The sequence below is a fragment of the Lithobates pipiens genome, unplaced genomic scaffold (assembly GCF_037356315.1).
Source record: "Lithobates pipiens isolate NorthernLeopardFrog02 unplaced genomic scaffold, aLitPip1_a1.2 Scaffold_13, whole genome shotgun sequence".
In the NCBI taxonomy this organism is placed as follows: Eukaryota; Metazoa; Chordata; class Amphibia; order Anura; family Ranidae; genus Lithobates; species Lithobates pipiens.
Genome location: NW_027507718.1, coordinates 407439960 through 407462338, shown reverse-complemented (window position 1 = coordinate 407462338; position 22379 = coordinate 407439960). Strand labels below are relative to the sequence as shown.

General features: G+C 43.4%; 1 protein-coding gene across 1 annotated transcript; it reads left to right on the top strand.

The window, feature by feature from the left end:
• The first annotated feature begins 1900 nt into the window (after positions 1 to 1900).
• Positions 1901 to 14489, top strand: GSX2 (GS homeobox 2). The gene is made up of 2 exons (XM_077477481.1): positions 1901 to 2383; positions 13785 to 14489. The coding sequence occupies exons 1-2, from the start codon at positions 1981 to 1983 to the stop codon at positions 14123 to 14125; spliced, it is 744 nt and encodes a 247-aa protein (XP_077333607.1). The 5' UTR covers positions 1901 to 1980; the 3' UTR covers positions 14126 to 14489.
• Positions 14490 to 22379: the final 7890 nt, after the last annotated feature.

Here is a 22379-nt window from a genome sequence, read left to right as displayed (position 1 = left end):
AATAATCTATACACACCCACTACCCCTGTAATCTGTTTTCCATTTGTTTCCTATATGGTTTTCTGGGGAAAAGAAGCACAAGGTGCAATTCTAAGTGCAATAAGTTGTACCATTTAATAAGCAAACGATGCATATGTACTCACAAGAGTAAGTTTAAAACAGGCATATGAGACATAAGGGAACAGCCGCCCGGGAGGGAGTCTATCCAAGTCAGAACGTCGGTGAAGTGGAGCAGGTTGCGCCGGTGAATGGCGATGTTTCCTGGTCTTTGATCACACAGGATGCCAGGGGATGACGTCGCTTCCGGTTAGACGGTGGGTCAGTAGGCAGGCGAACTTATTGCACTTAGAGTGGTGCCTTGTGCTTCTTTTCCCCAGCCTTTCCAGAGTACAGCCTTCAAGTGCCTTCAAGTGCCACACTACAGAATTTATGGACTTTATACAGTCACCTATTTGCAATAATTTTTTGCATTAGTCCCCTGTACTTCAAGGTGTGTAATAGTCAGGTGGATCCCCACCAAGGTAGATGCAAGCGCCAACTTTTTCTGTCGTGTACTATGTTTTTGAGCCTCCTTGTAATGTCCCCCATAAGCTCCAGAACTTCTTCTTTTCTTCCTCACTTCCATTTGTTTAGAAAGACCAGTGCCAGTTATGCTGCGTACAAACACGACCCGATTTTTTGACTGACTAAGTCCGATGGTCTTCTCGACAGTCTTTTGGCGGAGTTCCGACAGACTTTCCGAAGGAATGGACTTGGCCACACACAAGCACACCAAATTCTGATGAATTCGAACGTGATGACATAGAACTGGACTAGAATAAATAAGTTCATAGCCAGTAGCCAATAGCTGCCCTAGCGTCGGTTTTCGTCTGTCGGACGAGCATACAGACAAACTTTTTCGACCGGACTCGAGTCCGTCAGAAATATTTGGAACATTTTAAATCTAAAGTCCATCTTATTTTTAGACCGCAAAGGTCCAATGAAGCCCACACATGATCGAATTGTCTGGCGGATTCGTTCCGTCGGACCTAGTCCATCAACAAATCCGGTCGTGTGTACGTGGCATGAGTTGCACTGCTCTTGTTCTTTTTCTCTACTGCTCTATGCATGCAACATTCCTTATAGTCCATAGTCCCTAGTACATCTCAGGAGAGAACAAGTGAGGGTGGGTACATTCTTATATACAGTATGACCATGGAGAACAAATGCAGGCACCCTCTAACAGAAAAGCAGATAGCAGCAAAAAAAAAAAATACTAATAATAATAATAAAAAATGTATAAATAAATAAGTAAATAAATAAACAAAAATACTTTTTGGGATTTGGAGGAAGCTGACAGCAGTAGAAGGTACTTTTTTTAGTTAAGAATTCATACTTGATTATTTTTTTAAACCAGAGTTTAGTGTCACTTTAAGACAGCTCACATGAAAAAGCAAATTGATACTGTTGACAAGAAGCTATGTCATGGTTAGAGTGGTTGCAATAGTTAATTTTGTCATGGTAATTTTACTTTTCTGATACAATAACAATGAACCTGCTAATAATCAATACCTGCACATTTGTCTGATAGTGTCACACACTGCTACAAAAGTAACAAATAAACATTTCTCTGACACTTTGTTGCAATCTGGGTTTAAATTTCACTGCTGCTCCCTGCAAAGTATCTTTTCTGTATCTGAATGAAATGAACAAACAAAACATTTCCCAAAGTTTCCTCCCCCCAGTTAGTTGGTTAACTTGGACAAGCCATCAAGTGGGCTTTAATGAAGTGGATGAGATGGAGCTGTGATCACGTGCTCCCATTGGTCTGTGCAGAATGCCAGGATGGGGGTGCACGTGGGTGACGTTAGGACCAGCCCTCTCCAGGGACCCTTTTGTTTAGCTATTCAACATAAGCACCTTGTGAGCCTTGTATGAGCTTCAGAGGAAAGCTCATCTGAAAGAGAGTGAAAGCTGTCTGTCTGCCCCAAGGGATCTGAGATGTCCAGGTCTTTTTATGTCGATTCTTTGATCATAAAGGACTCTCCAAGACCTGTTCCACCTTTACATGATCATCACCACCATCACCACCACCATGGACAGGACTTCTTTTTGCCCATCAGGATGCCCTCCCCTCCACTTATGTCTGTGTCTGCTCCTGTGTGCCCATCCAGGAAAAGTGGCAGCTTCTGTGTGTGTCCCATCTGTGTCAGCTCTCACCTGCACTCCTCCAGAAGCAGTATCCCTCTGCTCAAGAGCCAGTTCCAAGGTGGAGGGGATGCCCAGTATTGCCAAAGGATGAGCCAGCAGCCCACCCCAGCCATGGTCCACCCGGCACACCCGACTGTCTGCAGTCCTTCATACAACGTGACGGATCCTCGCAGATTCCACTGCCTGTCAATGGGTAAGAGAGACTTTCACTTCACTTTTTTCCTTCTCCTTCAGATCTGGGCATATGGGCACATTCTGGGCATCAATGTGACGTGTGCTGGACTGCATGAAACACGGCTACCCAGGCAGTAGGAGCTTACATACAATTATCTTTAATAAATGCTTCTAAATTGCTATGGGCATCATTCATGGGGAATAATTCGTATTTTCCTATTGGAGAGGTTATATATACAATAAAATATGCCAGTTGGTTAACCCTTGCAAGAACATCAAATTCTGCTAAATGCTGCAAATGATATTAATAATTTCTGCTTAACTGTTTATGCTAGCTAACTTTTTGGGTCTAGATTATATAGTTTAAGTATAAAAAATAAAGTTATTTACAGAATTATTAAATTCTTCTTGTTATTGTTGTTATTATAATTATTATTATTATTAATACTGCTACTACTACTACTACTACTACTACTAATAATAATAATAATAATAATAATAAAACGATGCTATTATTATTATTGTTGTTGTTATTATTATTAGTAGTAGTATTAAATTAATTTATAAAAAATAAAAAAATGGATTTGTAATCATCATATTTGAAGTGCAGGTGTATCACTGTCTGCATACTTGTCCCATAGAGGAATGTCAGATAATTTGGAACATGTTGCATAAACATAATAGATATATATTATCATTGGGTCTATCAATGCTTCCTCTGATCGATTTACTGTTCACTGCAAACACTCAATTATATGCAGAGGGATTTTTAAAAGACAAGGATTTCCCTTGCCCATGATTGGATGATTGAAATAAAGCCTCACTGAGCTAAGTGAACATTAGAGTAAATTAACCCTCAGGTGTCTACTTTAATGACATTATATTATGGGCCTGTAATCATTTTTTATTATGCCTTTCTAAGCATGTCTGCACACTGAATATGAAAAGTGTTCCAAAGCATATTTCTGCTCTTGCAGTGAAATGTGAGAAAGCCCCACTTTGTTATGAGTTCCCATTACATAGCATACCTAAAAAAAAAATATATATAAAAAAAAAATATATATATATATATATATATATATATATATATATATATATATATATATATATATATCATATATATATATATATATATATATATATATATATATATATATATATATATTAATATCTTACCTAATAAGGCCGCATGCCCATGGGCAATATTTCCTCATGCATCCTAAAGACATAGGCATATTTACTAAAGGAATTGAGAATGTTCACAATAAATTGTGTGACTATTCACTCCAATCTTATGTACAGTAGCTAAAACAAGTAAACACAAAGTTGCTTTTATATAATTGGGCAATGAAAGTGAATATTCACATTCTTCATTGTGTGCACATTCTCCTTTAGTAAATCAGCCTCTGTGTGTTTCTGGTGTGCAGATTGCCCTAGTGTTAATGCCACCCACATAAATGGGTGAAGGCAGCTATACACAGCCTTGAGCTTATAATTGTGTAAGGCCTCCTAAAAAGTTGCTGCATAAATGATGAGGAAATAGATCTATTTTTTAATGTGTAAAAATTGTCCTGTTCTTTTTTTTAATGGCATAAGTGTATATGCATGTCCTCAGATGCAGAATTTTAGGATTTTGTGTTACAGATTTGATTGCAGTGCATGTTTACACACCTGTTTGAATGCCTCCATTGAAAACAGCTCAGCTACCTTTAGATTAATAAATGGTTGTATACAGGCATACCCCACTTTTAAGTACACAATGGGGTTTATTTACTAAAGCTGTAAAGTGCAAAATCAGGAAATCCATTTCCCTAATGGAAAGGCACAAGACAGGCAGAGTTACCTCTTGTTAACATACAATGGAGAAGCCCAGCTTCTAAATGTTTACCTCTTTGTTAGGACATATTGGGTTATTTACAAAAGCTGGTGAAAAATCTGGTATAACCCTGCACAGAAACCAATCAGCTTCCAGGATTTATTGCCAAAGCTTAACTGAACAAGCTGAAGTTAGAAACTGATTGGCTACCATGCACAGCTGCACCAGATTCTGAGTGCACCAGTTTCAGTAAATGTACCCCTCAGTGTTCAAAGCTAGTTTACAACTGATAATGAGATTTGCCAGCACAGTACCTACAGGGTTAATTATGGCTAGTGATGGACGAACTTCCGACGGGACGTTTCGCGAACGCGAAACGCGAACGGACACAAACGTTCGCGAAAACGACCGTTCGCCGCGGGCTCCATTGACTTCAATGGGAGGCGAATTTCGCAAACCTTTAGGTCGAATTTGCGGCCACGGGGTAATTATTAGGGGGTAGCACGTAGTCCCACCACCTGGACAATAGCATAATACATGTATGAGGTGAATTTGGGATCGATAACTACAAGCATTTTTTTTTTATTTGGGAAATTGTTCTGACAATTCAGGACTATGGAGCTAATGAAGGCAATGGAGGAGAGGGAAGGTCAGGGACCAGGGTAGGCAAACAAGAGGGTGCAGGAGATACAGAGCACTGACAGCAGCACCGTAATACAGAGCACTGACATCAGCACCGTGACATACAGCGCTGACAGCAGCTCCGTGACATACAGCGCTGACAGCAGCTCCGTGACATACAGCGCTGACAGCAGCTCCGTGACATACAGCGCTGACAGCAGCTCCGTGACATACAGCGCTGACAGCAGCTCCGTGACATACAGCGCTGACAGCAGCACCGTGACATACAGCGCTGACAGCAGCTCCGTGACATACAGCGCTGACAGCAGCTCCGTGACATACAGCGCTGACAGCAGCTCCGTGACATACAGCACTGACAGCAGCTCCGTGACATACAGCGCTGACAGCAGCTCCGTGACATACAGCGCTGACAGCAGCACCGTGACATACAGCGCTGACAGCAGCTCCGTGACATACAGCGCTGACAGCAGCTCCGTGACATACAGCGCTGACAGCAGCTCCGTGACATACAGCGCTGACAGCAGCTCCGTGACATACAGCGCTGACAGCAGCTCCGTGACATACAGCGCTGACAGCAGCTCCGTGACATACAGCGCTGACAGCAGCTCCGTGACATACAGCGCTGACAGCAGCTCCGTGACATACAGCGCTGACAGCAGCTCCGTGACATACAGCGCTGACAGCAGCTCCGTGACATACAGCGCTGACAGCAGCACCGTAAGCAGCCCCAGGAGGAAGTCAGCACAGCACAGGGATGGTGTGATCCCCTCATAATAAGAACCCCCAGGAGGAAGTCAGCACAGCACAGGGATGGTGGGAGCCCCTCATAATAAGAACACCCAGGAGGAAGTCAGCACAGCACAGGGATGGTGGGAACCCCTCATAATAAGCAGCCCCAGTAGAAATATGACACCGCTCAACCTCTTCAAAGAGGAGGGTAGGGGCATATAGTACGGTGTGCTTTTTTGGGTCAGGGAAGTGAGCCAAATGAATTAAGAAGGTCTGTGTGCTTGATTCCAAAAATTGTTTATAGACATATACATGGTCTACTGATCACATGTGTTGAATTCCTCCGAGATCCATGCCTCATTCATTTTTAGAAATGTGAGGTAGTTAACACTGTGGTGAGCTAGGCGAGTACGCTTATCGGTCACAATCCCCCCTGCTGCGCTGAACGTCCTTTCGGACAGGACACTGGATGAGGGGCAAGCCAACAGTTCGATTGCAAATTGGGCAAGCTCTGGCCAGAGGTCAAGCCTGCCCACCCAGTAGTCTAGGGGTTCATCACTCCTCAGAGCGTCCACATCGGCCGTTAACCCAATGTAGTCGGACACCTGACGGTCTAGGCGTTCCCTGATGCTGGATCCGGATGACACCTGTCGATGGGTCGGCTGAAAGAATGACCTCATATCCGAAGTCACCAACACATCTTCAAACCGGCCTCTTCTTGCAGGCGCTGTTGGATTGGTACCCGCAAATCCTTCTCTGGGAGTGGGAATTGCTCCTCTGCCAGCGCACGCAAAAGCAGAATGCAGCATTTCTCGAAGCAAGGCCTGGAAGTGCTGCATTCTGACAGCCCTCTGCGACGGCGGTAACATTTCCGCCATTTTGTGTTTGTACCGGGGGTCTAAGTACGTTGCCACCCAGTACTGGTCCTTGACCCTCATGCTTTTTATACGGGGGTCCCTATTAAAACACTGGAGCATGAAGGCCCCCATTTGCACTAAAGTGGAAGCGGTGTGGTGGCCTGGCTCCTGCTCATCATCCAGGATAATGTCGTCCTCTTCATTCTCCTCTCCCCATCCTCGCACAACAGGGATCCCAGAAAGGTTTAAAGCATGCTCTTCTTGCTCCTGCTCATCCGCCCCGGCACCATCCTCCTCTGACTCCTCATCAGACTCCTGTTGTTGACTTGTCTCAGATAGAGTAGCCCCCCCTGGGAATTCATCCAGCATTGCGACTTCCTCATCTTCCCGCTCCTGCTCCTCCACAGCCTGATCAATGACACGACGCAATGCACGCTCCAGAAAGAAGGCATAAGGTACCATGTCACTGATGGCGCCATGGCTGCGACTGACCAGTTTGGTGATCTCCTCAAATGGCCGCAGAAGTCTGCATGTGTCGCGCATGAGCAGCCACTGGCGCGGTGAAAAAAAACCCAGCTCCCCAGAACCGTTTCTTTCGCAGAGTTCATACAGGTAGACGTTAACTGCACGTTTCTGCTGGAGCAGCCTATCAAGCATATAGAAGGTTGAGTTCCATCGCGTCGGGCAATCGCAAATAAGACGTCTGACCGGCAGATGGTGTCGCCGCTGAATGTCAGCAAGGCGAGCCATGGCCGTGTAAGATCTTCTGAAATGGGCCGAGATTTTCCTTGCCTGCCGCAAGATGTCCTGGACCCCAGGGTATTTGACAAGGAATCGCTGCACGACCAAGTTTAAGACGTGTGCCATGCACGGCACGTGCGTGATTTTGCCCTGTTTCAATGCGCTAAGCAGATTGGCACCGTTGTCACACACCACTTTACCAACTGTCAAATTGAGCGGTGTTAGCCACTCATCTGCCTGTGAACGCAAAGCTGAAAGGAGTGCCGGGCCAGTGTGGCTCTTTGCTTCCAGGCACAACAGACGCAGCACGGCATGGCAACGTCTCACCTGGCATGTGGAATAGGTTCTGGGGAGCTTGGGCGGTGCAGTGGAAGAGACGCTAGCAGCGGAAAAGGAGGAGGCAGCTGAGGAGGAGAGGGAGGAGGATGGAGTAGGAGGAGGAGAAGAAGAGTCAGGCCTGCATGCAATCCGTGGCGGTAAAACCAAATCTACACGGGTGCCACGGGTTACATGCTTGACGGCCGTCAGAAGGTTCACCCAGTGGGCAGTAAAACTGATATACCTTCCCTGCCCGTGTTTGCTAGACCACGTGTCTGTGGTCAGATGTATCTTGGCACCGACACTGTGTGCCAGAGATACATTCACTTGCCGCTGAACATGGCCATATAGCTCTGGGATGCCCTTCTCTGAGAAATACTTCCTTCCTGGGACCTTCCATTGTGGTGTTCCAATGGCCACAAATTTGCGAAAGGCCTCCGAGTCCACCAGTTTATATGGCAGTAGTTGGCGGGCTATGAGTTCTGACAAGCCAGCCGCCAACCGTTGGGCAAGAGGGTTATCCGGCGTCATCATTTTTTTACGCTCAAACATTAGGCCCACGGAAGCCTGCCTTTTTGCAGAAAAATGTGAGCTTGGCGTGATGGAAGGTGGAGTGGAGGACAATTGTGAGGAGAGAGGAGAAGGAGAAGTAGAAGACGAGGCTGGACGGTGAGAGCCTGCAGTGTGGCTTTGTGTGTTCCGTTGCTCCCACTGGGCTCGGTGATGGCTGCTCATGTGCCTTCTTAAGGCGGTCGTCCCTAGGTGAGTATTGGGCTTACCGCGACTAACGCGTTGACTGCAAAGATTGCAGATGGCAACGCTATTGTCAGCAGCGGACACGTTAAAAAAAGCCCACACTGCGGAGCCATGTGCCGGTGTCCTGGGAGCGCCAGATGTGACCGTACATGGTCGATGACTCGCTCCTGATACATTTGCAGTCTGCTTTGTCCCTGCTGTGCAATGTAAGTCATTGCTGCTTCTCCTCCCTATCTGCTGGTCCATATCTCCCTCTGAACTCCCCTCCTCTTCCTCTCTTGTGGGCACCCACGTGACATCACTAGACACGTCATCATCAACGTCACCTTCCCCACCGCTATAAGTAGAGTAGGCAGCAACACCGGGGACCAACCTCCTCCTTGGGCTGATCTGGGTACTGGCGTCAGACTGCTGAGTAGCGCTTGTTGCTACCTCCTCTTCCTGATCCAATACCAAGAGTGGCTGCGCATCAGAAATGTCCTCTTGATATGGATCGGAAAATAATTCCAGTGACTCAAGCGGAAGGTATGTGGTGGTGGTGGTGGTGGTCGTGTTGTTGGTGGTAGTGTCTTTGGGGGTGCACATAGCAGAGAGTGAAGAAGAGGGTGCAGATCGAGAGGATGAGGAGGGTGCAGAAGAGTAAGGCTGAGCGAGCCACTCAACCAAGTCTGGTGCATCCTTTAAAGTAATTGAACGCACCTTCTGCAACTTCCCACTTTGGCTCAAGCCTGTTGCTCCTGCCCTACCCCTACCACCCCTGCGGAAGGGCCTGCCTCTTCCTCTGCATGTCATTTTTTAAATGACCCTGTGACAAAACTCTTAGTCCCTATACCGCTGAAGGACTGCTGCAGTATAGGTGAGCGGTCAGCAGTGGTGCACGTCAACCCTATCTATTGTGGACCGATAGCGGTCCTTACAGAACAGCAGACTGTACCGCACTCAAGCCTATGTACCGTAGCACCCTATACCAAGTTACCAGTCCTTATAAGAACTTTTGTGGACCAAGCAGGTTGTGTATTAGTGTTTAGCAGACTGTACGTCAGTCCCTATACCGCTGAAGGACTGCTGCAGTATAGGGCAGCGGTCAGCAGTGGTGCACGTCAACCCTATCTATTGTGGACCGATAGCGGTCCTTACAGAACAGCAGACTGTACCGCACTCAAGCCTATGTACCGTAGCACCCTATACCAAGTTACCAGTCCTTATAAGAACTTTTGTGGAACAAGCAGGTTGTGTGTTAGTGATTAGCAGACTGTACGTCAGTCCCTATACCGCTGAAGGACTGCTGCAGTATAGGTGAGCGGTCAGCAGTGGTGCACGTCAACCCTATCTATTGTGGACCGATAGCGGTCCTTACAGAACAGCAGACTGTACCGCACTCAAGCCTATGTACCGTAGCACCCTATACCAAGTTACCAGTCCTTATAAGAACTTTTGTGGACCAAGCAGGTTGTGTATTAGTGTTTAGCAGACTGTACGTCAGTCCCTATACCGCTGAAGGACTGCTGCAGTATAGGGCAGCGGTCAGCAGTGGTGCACGTCAACCCTATCTATTGTGGACCGATAGCGGTCCTTACAGAACAGCAGACTGTACCGCACTCAAGCCTATGTACCGTAGCACCCTATACCAAGTTACCAGTCCTTATAAGAACTTTTGTGGACCAAGCAGGTTGTGTATTAGTGTTTAGCAGACTGTACGTCAGTCCCTATACCGCTGAAGGACTGCTGCAGTATAGGGCAGCGGTCAGCAGTGGTGCACGTCAACCCTATCTATTGTGGACCGATAGCGGTCCTTACAGAACAGCAGACTGTACCGCACTCAAGCCTATGTACCGTAGCACCCTATACCAAGTTACCAGTCCTTATAAGAACTTTTGTGGAACAAGCAGGTTGTGTGTTAGTGATTAGCAGACTGTACGTCAGTCCCTATACCGCTGAAGGACTGCTGCAGTATAGGTGAGCGGTCAGCAGTGGTGCACGTCAACCCTATCTATTGTGGACCGATAGCGGTCCTTACAGAACAGCAGACTGTACCGCACTCAAGCCTATGTACCGTAGCACCCTATACCAAGTTACCAGTCCTTATAAGAACTTTTGTGGACCAAGCAGGTTGTGTATTAGTGTTTAGCAGACTGTACGTCAGTCCCTATACCGCTGAAGGACTGCTGCAGTATAGGGCAGCGGTCAGCAGTGGTGCACGTCAACCCTATCTATTGTGGACCGATAGCGGTCCTTACAGAACAGCAGACTGTACCGCACTCAAGCCTATGTACCGTAGCACCCTATACCAAGTTACCAGTCCTTATAAGAACTTTTGTGGACCAAGCAGGTTGTGTGTTAGTGTTTAGCAGACTGTACGTCAGTCCCTATACCGCTGAAGGACTGCTGCAGTATAGGGCAGCGGTCAGCAGTGGTGCACGTCAACCCTATCTATTGTGGACCGATAGCGGTCCTTACAGAACAGCAGACTGTACCGCACTCAAGCCTATGTACCGTAGCACCCTATACCAAGTTACCAGTCCTTATAAGAACTTTTGTGGAACAAGCAGGTTGTGTGTTAGTGATTAGCAGACTGTACGTCAGTCCCTATACCGCTGAAGGACTGCTGCAGTATAGGTGAGCGGTCAGCAGTGGTGCACGTCAACCCTATCTATTGTGGACCGATAGCGGTCCTTACAGAACAGCAGACTGTACCGCACTCAAGCCTATGTACCGTAGCACCCTATACCAAGTTACCAGTCCTTATAAGAACTTTTGTGGACCAAGCAGGTTGTGTATTAGTGTTTAGCAGACTGTACGTCAGTCCCTATACCGCTGAAGGACTGCTGCAGTATAGGGCAGCGGTCAGCAGTGGTGCACGTCAACCCTATCTATTGTGGACCGATAGCGGTCCTTACAGAACAGCAGACTGTACCGCACTCAAGCCTATGTACCGTAGCACCCTATACCAAGTTACCAGTCCTTATAAGAACTTTTGTGGACCAAGCAGGTTGTGTATTAGTGTTTAGCAGACTGTACGTCAGTCCCTATACCGCTGAAGGACTGCTGCAGTATAGGGCAGCGGTCAGCAGTGGTGCACGTCAACCCTATCTATTGTGGACCGATAGCGGTCCTTACAGAACAGCAGACTGTACCGCACTCAAGCCTATGTACCGTAGCACCCTATACCAAGTTACCAGTCCTTATAAGAACTTTTGTGGAACAAGCAGGTTGTGTGTTAGTGATTAGCAGACTGTACGTCAGTCCCTATACCGCTGAAGGACTGCTGCAGTATAGGGCAGCGGTCAGCAGTGGTGCACGTCAACCCTATCTATTGTGGACCGATAGCGGTCCTTACAGAACAGCAGACTGTACCGCACTCAAGCCTATGTACCGTAGCACCCTATACCAAGTTACCAGTCCTTATAAGAACTTTTGTGGAACAAGTGAGTTGTGAATGTTTAGCAGACTGCAGCAGAAGGGCAGCAGTCAAGTATAATATCCTTTCTATATTTGGAAGAAAGAATATTATACATGTACAAGCCTATTACTGTACCACTGATACCAGTCCTGAAAAGAACCTTTGTGGAACTAATAATAACAGCAAGTCTTTAAAATTACCCTCACTGCCTGACAACACTGCTTCCTTCCTGTCCCTATACAAATTGGCAAAAAAAGAGAACGATTAGTGGTTACTGGAACAGCTCTTTTGTGGACCTTGATAGTAACAGCTAATGATGATGATGATGATGATGATGATGAAAGACTAATCTGGCTGTCCCTGTAGCATACACCGTCCTTTCCCTTTCTCTAAACTAACAAAAGACACTCAGGCTGCTGCAAGAATCAGCAGCACAGCAAACCTATCAACACCTAACACCTATACCAGTCCTGAAAAGAACTTTTGTGTACCAAATAGCTAGTGGTTTATCTCTCCCTACTCCACACAGGAACCTGTCCCTATCTTAACAGAAGAAAGAATGTAAAATGGCCACCGGATCGGGTGTATTTATAGGTTAGGGGGAATGTACAAGTGTCCATGTGCTGTCATGTCTCAATTGGCTGTCCTGTATCACATGATAAACGTGTCACCAAAGGTTAAAGTTCTTGTATACATTAAACACGTAAGTCCGCCGCGGCGAACGACGGAAAAAGGCGTTCGAACGTGCGGACCGCGAATGTCGGAAATTCGCCGCGAAACGACCGCCGGGCGAACCGTTCGGCCATCACTAATTATGGCAAACACAGTGATGTTATGTGAATGAGGACATGTAACAAATGTAAAGTAGATGTTATCCCAACTCTGCTGCAAAAGTGGAAATATACTCCTCTCCATCCTAGATTCTGAAATGTTAGCTGTCCAGGCCTGTGGAATATGAAATACATAAAGGAATAAAGTTGGCCTTTATTCAGAAAGACATATAGATCAAACCTGTGTTGTGAGCTAAAGAACAAACACTTTCATGTAATTTGTATATTTCTGTGATTTCCTTGACTTATTTGGTAGGTTATTAAACTGTATGTAAACTCACAAAACGTTCTCCTAATTAAATATACCAATAGGTGTGCGCACAGGTTGTGCCAGGTGTGCCTGGGCACACCCTAATCACCCTGTGTGGTGCAGATTGCCCCCTGTTTAAACCCCTGATATTTCACCAAAGCCCCCTAAGGGCTCCTAAAAAAAAAAAAAAAAAATAAATAAAAATTGTATAAACAATAAAATATTAAATAATAAAAATAAAAACTTCTACTATTCACTGCCCTACTGACACCATCAGTACATACACACATGCAACACTATGGGGTTGATTTTCCAAAACTGGAGAGTGCAAAATCTGTCGCAGCTCTGCATAGAAACCATGGGGTTAATATTTACTAAAGCTAGAGAGGGCAAATAAGTCACAATTCTGCAGAGAACCCCATCAGCTTCTAACCTCAGCTTGTTTAATTAAGCTTTAGCACTAAAACCTGGAAGCTGATTGGTTTCTCTGCAGAATTGTGACAAATTTTGCCCTCTCTAGCTTTGGTAAATAAACCCCAATGCCAGCTGACATGTTTTTTTTTTGTCAAAGCTTAATTGAACAAGCTAAAATTAGAAGCTGATTGGCTACCCTGCACAGCTGCACCAGATTTTTCACTCTTCGGTTTTAGTAAATCAACCCCTATGTGTTTGAGGTGCACATCATGATGCAAAAGTCTGTGCACACCTATAGTAATGCCACTGAAATAATTTTATTATATCTACTCCACCAGAGAACAAAAAAAAATCCTGTGCTTCCTGCCCCTGGACTGTTATCAGTTAGCATTGTTCCCTGATATCTCCAAAGACTACAAAACACCTCCCACAGTTATGGAGAAGAGAAGGAGGTGTTATGTAGAACTCCTTGTCCTGGGTCACAAGGCTGCTCAGTATGGTTGTCACCCTGGCACAGGGAGTGGGTTAATGGCAGAATAACTAAGGTGAATCTAAAATGTGTGAAAAGAAGAAAAGCAGTCAGTACATCTAAAGACCATTAACCTGGCATACTATTCATTTCTGTACTTGGATTCATGTAAACTAATATTTGTCTAATCCTGTTTAGGAAGTGCAGAAAGTGGCCAGATCCAGAATGGGAAGAGGATGAGGACAGCATTCACCAGCACCCAACTCCTGGAGCTAGAGAGGGAATTCTCCTCCAACATGTACCTGTCCAGACTCCGGAGGATTGAGATAGCCACCTACCTGAACCTGTCTGAGAAGCAGGTGAAGATCTGGTTCCAGAACAGGAGGGTGAAGCACAAGAAAGAGAACAAGGGGGCTCAGAGGAGCACCCATGGGGGCTGTAAATGTGCCAGCGGTCAGACTCATTACCCTGGCTCAGAAGATGAAGCTTCCCTATCCCCAGCATCCACCACTGAGGACAAGGACATCTCCCCTTTATAAAAGGTGTCACCTACAAACTGTCACCCTGCACCTCCCTCTATAGAAAAGAGACTCCAATGGCTGTTGAGGAACTACAAGTACAAGCAGCTGATCCAGAGGACTTGCAGTTCCAAAAACAGCTGGAGAATTGCAGATTGCTGGACTGTGTGTGTAGGAGCATAGTATAGTTGTATGCAATGGTCGGAGTCCGATCTGATCGTACATGTGTGCTCTGCTCCAAGCAGGTGACTAGCTCCATCTGTAGATACTGTGTAAAATTTGCTTGTAAATAGTTGAATCTCTATACCTGTGTACAGGACTCACTTGCAAGTGAGTAGTTTTATACAAAACGGCAGTATATTTATATTTATTTAAATAAAAAATGTCAGCCAAGTGTGTTTGATTGGACCCTTTTTAGTGGGAATATAAAATCAGATCCCATTATTATTCAACATGGATGATTTCATTTCAGGTTGGAACTATCTAGAATTTTTTTTATTGTTAAGTAATCTAGAATTTTTTACAGTTAAGCAAATCAGACAAATTATAATGTAGCCCAACTTTACTTCAAGAAAAAAAATCCAGAATCTAACAGCATCTCCATTAACAAACTGCAGAGTACTATGATGATAACCTATAGCAAGCACCTTCACATTTCCCCTCCATTGACCACAATAGCCTAGAAATTATTATTATGTTATATAGGATCTATAGCGCCAACAGTTTGCGCAGCACTTTACACTATAAAAGAAGACAATACAGTAACAATACCATTCAATACAACAGGGTTAGGATGGCCCTGCTCCTGGGAGCTTACAATCTAATATAGAGGGTGATTTACTAAAACTGGTGCAGCTGTGCATAGCATTCAATCAGCTTCTGACTCGTGGCTTGTTCAATTAAGGAGACCTACAAGCTGATTGGTTACTACACACAGTTGCACTAGATTCGCGTGTACCAGTTTTTTAGTAAATCCCCTCCATTGACAGGGGCTGGGGGAACTAGATGGCTATGAATTTTGAAAAATGAAGCCTCTGGATACTTTCGCCAGTATTATTTCTTACAAATGAAAAATATTTGTATTATATAGTTACATAATTATCTTATTTTTACATACACCAGACCAATTTTGACAACAATTTGAAATAGTCCCTGTGATCAAAGAGACTATTGCTTGCTATTCAATGATAATCATGGTAATTAAATACGTTGATTTGTCAAGTACAGGCATACCCCACTTTTAAGAAGTACACAATGGGGTTTATAATAAATAAAAAAATAAAAAATAGAAAAAAAAAATAGGGTTTATTTATCAAAGCTGGAAAGTGCAAAATCAGGCTGACTTCTGCACCAAAGCTTAGTTGAACAAGTTGGGGTTAGAAGCTCATTGGTTTCTATGCAGAAGTGAGCCTGATTTTGCACTTTCCAGCTTTGATAAATAAACCCCATTGTGTACTTAAACGTGGGGTATGCCTGTACATTGTTAATAAGGCCAATTTTTCTAAAGAACTGCAAATCTTCAAACAATAAATTAGGGAAATCAAATGTATTTTTACTTATGTCATCTGCACACCATTGAATAACTGAAGGAAATATACATGTGTAAAGAATCTCAACTCCTTTACTAAATCCACCCAAAAAGTGCACAGTGGTGCATCTCCTCCAATCAGATTTCAGTATATAAAATGAGATCAGTGAAAGGCAGATTCTGATTGGTTTCTAAGAGTTACTGCACTTTGCATACAAGGCATACCCCACTTTTAAGTAAACAATTTACTTACTAAAGCTGGAAAGTGCTAAATCAGGCTCACTTCTGCATAGAAACCAATGAGCTTCCAGGTTTTATTACCAAAGCTTAATTGATGAAGCTGTGGTTAGAAGCTCATTGGTTTTTATGCAGAAGTGAGCCTGATTTTGTACTTTCCAGCTTTAATAAATAAACCCCATTGTGTACTTAAAAGTGGGGTATGCCTAATTGTCTTTCATATAGATAAAATTGTTGCAAGGCCATTTGATCTTTAAGTTGGGATGGTATATATATATATATATATATTTATATTTAATTTATATATATATATACATTATATATATATATACACACACACACACACATATATATATATATATATATATATATATATATATATATATATATATATATATATATATATATATATATATATATATATATATATATATATATAATTGTATTATGTTATATAGCGCTAGCATCTTCCGTGTCGCTGTACACAGTAATAGATTATTCTTTCTTTTTTTTTTTGTAAACATTTTTTTGTAATAGATGATTCATACTTTGTTGGTGAATGAATTTGGGCCATTCTAATCAAGTGGGCTCTTCCCTCTCATATAATGAGGATAGATGTTAGATGTGGGTATGCATCCATGGCCAGGCAGAGCAGCCAGAAGAGTGCTGTAAGGAAGGCAGAAGTGGCTCTCACTATCTCTATGGCACTCCGGCTATGCCGCCTATTAAAGACAGTCATTGATATGAATAGGTCTGAGCACTGCTAGCAATAGCCCCTTTCTAGCAGAGGGCAAGGTTCAGCAGAGTGCCACAAAGACAGCTCCAGACAGGGCAGGAAATGGTCTTGCTGGCAGCACATCGCTATTATGGTTTGTATTTGGAGGGGGGCTTTCTAAAGGTTTTTTTAGAACCAAGGATTATATCTTATAAAATCATCGTTATGATAAGTGAATAATTAGGGTCACCCTTCTTAGTTGTACAACCTTGCCTCTGTAATACATAATGCCAAGTGCAACAGATTTTTTACCATGACCACTAAATAAATAAAACAGGCAGGACATAATTACTCTCTAACTTGTTCGGTATAATGATACACTATGATATAGGGATTTAAAAAAATAAACGGATCTAATTTGAAAATGGAATATCAAAGTTGATTTACTGAAGCAGTGACGTAAATTTACGAAGCAAAGAAAAATGTTAAAGCATATGTTGAAATTGTATTGACTTTAAATTAAATAATTGTACAAAAAAAAAAAAAAAACTTCATTCACTAAACGGCCTCCAAATTTAATAGACCTAATTATGCACAATTTGATTTTCTGACAGCATTTTCTGTAGGTTTTCACGAAGGAACTGTCTCAGAAATGATCAGTAACGTTTTTAAGCTTTGTCAAATAACATATATACAACATGGGCAAAGCTAATAGTCCTTTGTCTGTATACATTCTGATTTCCTTACAAACCTGTTCACAATTGTGAAATAAAGGTGTCTCCTTTTGCAGGATGCAGGTTTTCATGCTGTCACTCACTGATAAGCAGTTCATACATCCTGAGTACATTGATATTACTGTTCCATGTGTCATATTTGCGGCCTGACTAGTTCTAAGGAGGTGGGTGGCCACAATGTTACACACAACAGTAGCAAACAAATCCCTGGCCTGTAATTTACTGAGCTATGCATTCTATAATGGTTGATGAAGCTATTTTAGTATTTTTGAAAATAATATTCTGTGAGTTATAATTTCCTTCCGAGGCACAGAATTTTGGATACTTTGTTCCCAACATAAATATGTTTCATTCATAGGCAGGTGTTTGTGGGCAAGAATTGATATGGATGATTTTAGCAACATCATGATCATCATAATAATAATAATACTAGTACTAATACTACTATTACTACTACTACTAATAATAAAAATAATAATAATAGTAATAATAATATAAATAATAATAATACTTATTATTATTATTATTATTATGGCTTCTTGCACACATGTGCAACTTAGGATCTGACTTGTGAGACCCAAAGTCACAGGGCATGTGAAATGCCATGTATCTCTATGAGAGCCATAAGAAACTCATTGTGGACGTTGATTAACAAAATATGCAACAAAAATGATTCATTGTATAGTTGATCTCACTGATTCATAAGGTCACTTGGTCCTTTCATAGATTTAAATTGGAAACATGGTCCATGGCAACTCCAATTAGGCGTTATACTGCAGGCTTGAAAATAAAATAGTCAGTCTGCTGTGTGCCTGACTTCCAGTAGAGCTGTGTTTGAGTGTGTTTGAGTGTGAGCTCTTGGGAACAGTGCAGTACCCTAACCCTATGGACTGTGAAACTGCCTAACAGTACAAAACCATTGCCAAGTGCTTGACATGTCTTTGTTACATCGATCACTGGCATAGGTTTCTTGAGCACTACTATCACTAATTAGCCCAGCATAGATGTAAGGCAATTTCTATACTTTCTCAGTAATGTCCACTGAGCAGAGTGTTGGTGGGCATTCCACAGCACTCCTCAGAATGGTATTAATGATATTAATCCCTCTTCTGGCTCTACCTGTGTAGTCAATGGTCATGTGAAAAGAACAGCTTGCTATAGAGGACAGCCTACAATGGATGCAGGGTAAATCTCTTCATTACATGAATACTTGCTCTGTTGTTTCTTTGCTGCATTGTACTTATGGTCTGGGAATATTTAAATGACTGGTCCCCTTTGTAAAAATCTGTACAGTCACCCTTTTTTCCCCAGATGTATACCTTTAACATAGCATATGCTTGACATGTTCCAGTTGAACTCTCTTTTCGATGTAAGTGTGAACCTCAGCACAGTGTCTAATCCTGTCCCAACTTTCTTAGAAGTCCACAAGAATCCAAGACTCAATAGGCTGTTCACAGTGGATAACAAGTATCCAGCCCCCTAATCCCTTCAATGCTATGACAACCTGGCTTTAATAGCTCTATAACTGTATCAGAATGATGGGAAGTCTGTTGGCTGCCTTGTTAACTAATTTCTTGCAAATTAATGAAGCAATGACAATAACAGTCTGTTATAGCATTAACGCTAAATTAAATCTACCCCCCCCCCCCTCAAAAAAAAAAAAAGATTTCCAAACTGCTGATTTCCTAATAATGCTGCCTGCCTGTCATGTTGACCACATACTTGACTCTATTGACTGGAAACTAGAATGCATATACTGGGGTTAATTTACTAAAGGCAAATAGACTGTGCACTTTGCAATGTGCAAGCGCAGTTGCTCCAGAGCTTAGTAAATTAGGTAAGGCTTCACTTTGCAAAGAATACACAATCAGGTGCAAGGGAAAAAAACAGCATTTTTGCTTGCATGTGATTGGATGATGGAAGTCAGCAGAGCTTCTGCTCATTTACTAAGCTCTGGAGCAACTGCTGTGTGACTCCTGACTTTTCTCCTGACTACTTGGGAGGAATACTGGAGCTCAGAACAAACCTTAATACATTGAGAGGGCTTCCCAATGGTTCCATGGCACAAGCCTAATCCCCCCTGAAAAAAGAGGCATCTACTCCCCTGAAATGCGTTGACTGTATTATTTTACCAGGTGCCTATAAACTTCAAAACAATACCATTTACCTGTATGGCTTTTCTCTGGAGGATCTCCTCACCACACACACAGAAGTCATTCTGACTTTTCTCTGACTTTCTAGTCTATATTTTTCTTCTAACCTAGTATTGGGCAACATGACAGCTAGGCAGCTAGCATTTTATAGAAAGGGTCAGCAATTGCAGCCTCAGCCAGCTTACTGAAAGTGTGGAGAATAAAGACCATGTTATAGCTCTTTGAGCATCAGGGATGGTGTGTCCTCCACCCGAGATAAGGGGTATACACTCTTACTGGAAATAGTGGTCTCGAATGTCAGCGACAACGAGTCAATCAAGAGAGGATAGCCTGATCAGCAGATTTCCAAAACGATCCACAGAATCCAAAGAGCTCCAAGAACGAATCCAGGGAATTGTGCAGGTAACCGTGAGGCTGGAACTCAGATGTTAAGCAGCCAGACTGGAAAGCCAAAAACTCTCATCCGAAGGGATCTGATTACAAGATCACATTGTTGAGTCATCAAAAAGTTCACATTCTTCACTTCTCTCAAAAGTGGTAGCAGCTATTTCCTACCCAACTAGCCACTTGAGTGACTTTCGAGTCCATTATTCAGGGCCACCATCAGGGGGGTACAGCCGTTACAACTGTAAAGAGCCTGGGGCCGAGAGGCCCACCCAGGCCAGAAGAAAGCAAGACGGGTGAAGGGGATCCGTGCTGTGCAGTATAGAAACAATCTCACAGTTCTGGTGTCATTGATTCAGACATCAAGCTCTTTACTGCCACCTCTGGCTACTATGTGCATGTGCACCCCTCATGTGACAGTGATCTGCCTGTACTATGCTTCTCAGCAACATGTCAGCTTTGTGAAAAAGAGCTGGGACCAGGTGATTTTAGGTGCTGAAAGCGGTACAATTATTTTGCATGGAAATTTGGCGTTTTATATTGTAGGCCTGCAATTCTTAGGAATAACTCTCTTAAATCTGTTCAAACCAGAGTCTAGTAGACATCCCGGGTATGATAAAATTTATAATATAATAAATAATGATAATAAATAATAATAAAAATGATTCAATAATGTAATCAAATCCAAAAACACTGAAATTTGCTCATTTGCAGAATTGTCACAGTCATTAGATTTAGGATTTGATGACAAATTTCCCCACAAATCATTATCGCTCAATTCTGCAAGTGATTCTAATTTATTATCGCTGTTTTCTAGTTGGTCTAAAATCACTTTTGACATAAAGGGACAGTTTTTGGTTGCTATGGACAATCTCCAAATTCTAGGCAGAAAAAAAAACAGTATTTATAATATAAAAGTGCATGCAGGGCACTGGACAGACCACTAGGGACAAAGGGGGTGTGTATTTTTTTTTTATACAGTACTGTAATCTGTAAGATTACAGTTCTGTATGTGTATTGTGTGTTTTTACTTTTTTGAATTTGGCGCCGATCTCCGCTCCCTTGGTTCGTAACGTCGCAGGGAACGGAGCTCAGCGGCACTTGGGCACTGTGTGAATCGAGCGGAGGACTTCTCACTCACACATCGAGGGGACATCGCTGGATCCAGGGGACAAGGTAAGTAACTTCTCCCTGTATCCTCCCTGTATCCAGCGATGCGATCCCGAGTCTGGCTCAGGGTTACCGCTCGTGGTACTGAAATCCCAGCCCGAGCCAGACTCGGGATCACAGCTAGGGAGATTAAGGGAGGGGGGCTGTTTGTGTACAGAGAAGCTAGAGGCTTGTGTGTGTACAGATTTGTGTATGTGGGGCTGCCATATATACGGGTGTGTGTGTGGGTGGGTGGCTGACATATATACAGGTGTGTGTGCATGTGGGGGGTGGGGGTGGCTAACATATATATATATATATATATAGGTGGGTGTGTGGGGGGCTGACATATATACAGGTGTGTGTGTGGGGGGCTGACATATAAACAAGTGTGTGTGTGGGGGGCTGACATATATACAAGTGTGTGTGTGGGGGGGCTGACATATATACAGGTGTGTATGTGGGGGGCTGACATATATACAGGTGTGTGGGGGGGCTGACATATATACAAGTGTGTGTGTGGGGGGGCTGACATATATACAGGTGTGTATGTGGGGGGCTGACATATATACAGGTGTGTGTGGGGCTGACATATATACAGGTGTGTGTGGGGCTGACATATATACAGGTGTGTGTGGGGGCTGACATATATACAGGTGAGTGTATGGGGGCGCTGATATATATACAGGTGTGTGTGTGGGGGCACTGACATATATACAGGTGTGTATGGGGGCTGACATATATACAGGTTTGTGTGTGGGGGGCACTGATATATATACAGGTGTGTATGTGGGGGGAGCTGACATATATACAGGTGTGTGTGTGTGGGGGGGCTTACATATATACAGGTATTTGTGTGGTGAGGAGGCTTACATATATACAGGTGTGTGTGTGTGGGGGGGCTGACATATATACAGGTGTGTGTGCTGACATATATACAGGTGTGTGTGTGGGGGGCGCTGACATATATACAGGTGTGTGTGGGGGGGGGGGCTGACATATATACAGGTGTGTGTGTGGGGGCCACTGACATATATATAGGTGTAAGGGGGTTGACATATATACAGGATTGATTGGAGGGGTTGAGTGCGCACAGGTAAGGTGGCCGTTGTGTGGATTCGGTAGGATGGCCCATAGGCAAGCCCTGGGGAATGTTGGTGGTAATTGGCCATGAAGTAGCTAAAGAACTAGTGCATGTTCACATTTTTAACTTTTGTTCATTACTTCATATTTGAGCTCTCTGCCTTATCTAACCCAAATCTGGACCATGTCCAAATGGTGTATATTGATCAGACATAGGCAGTATAATATGAATACATGCTCATACCATACTTTTATTACTCCTCAACACCTTTTGAGCAATGTATTAAAATAC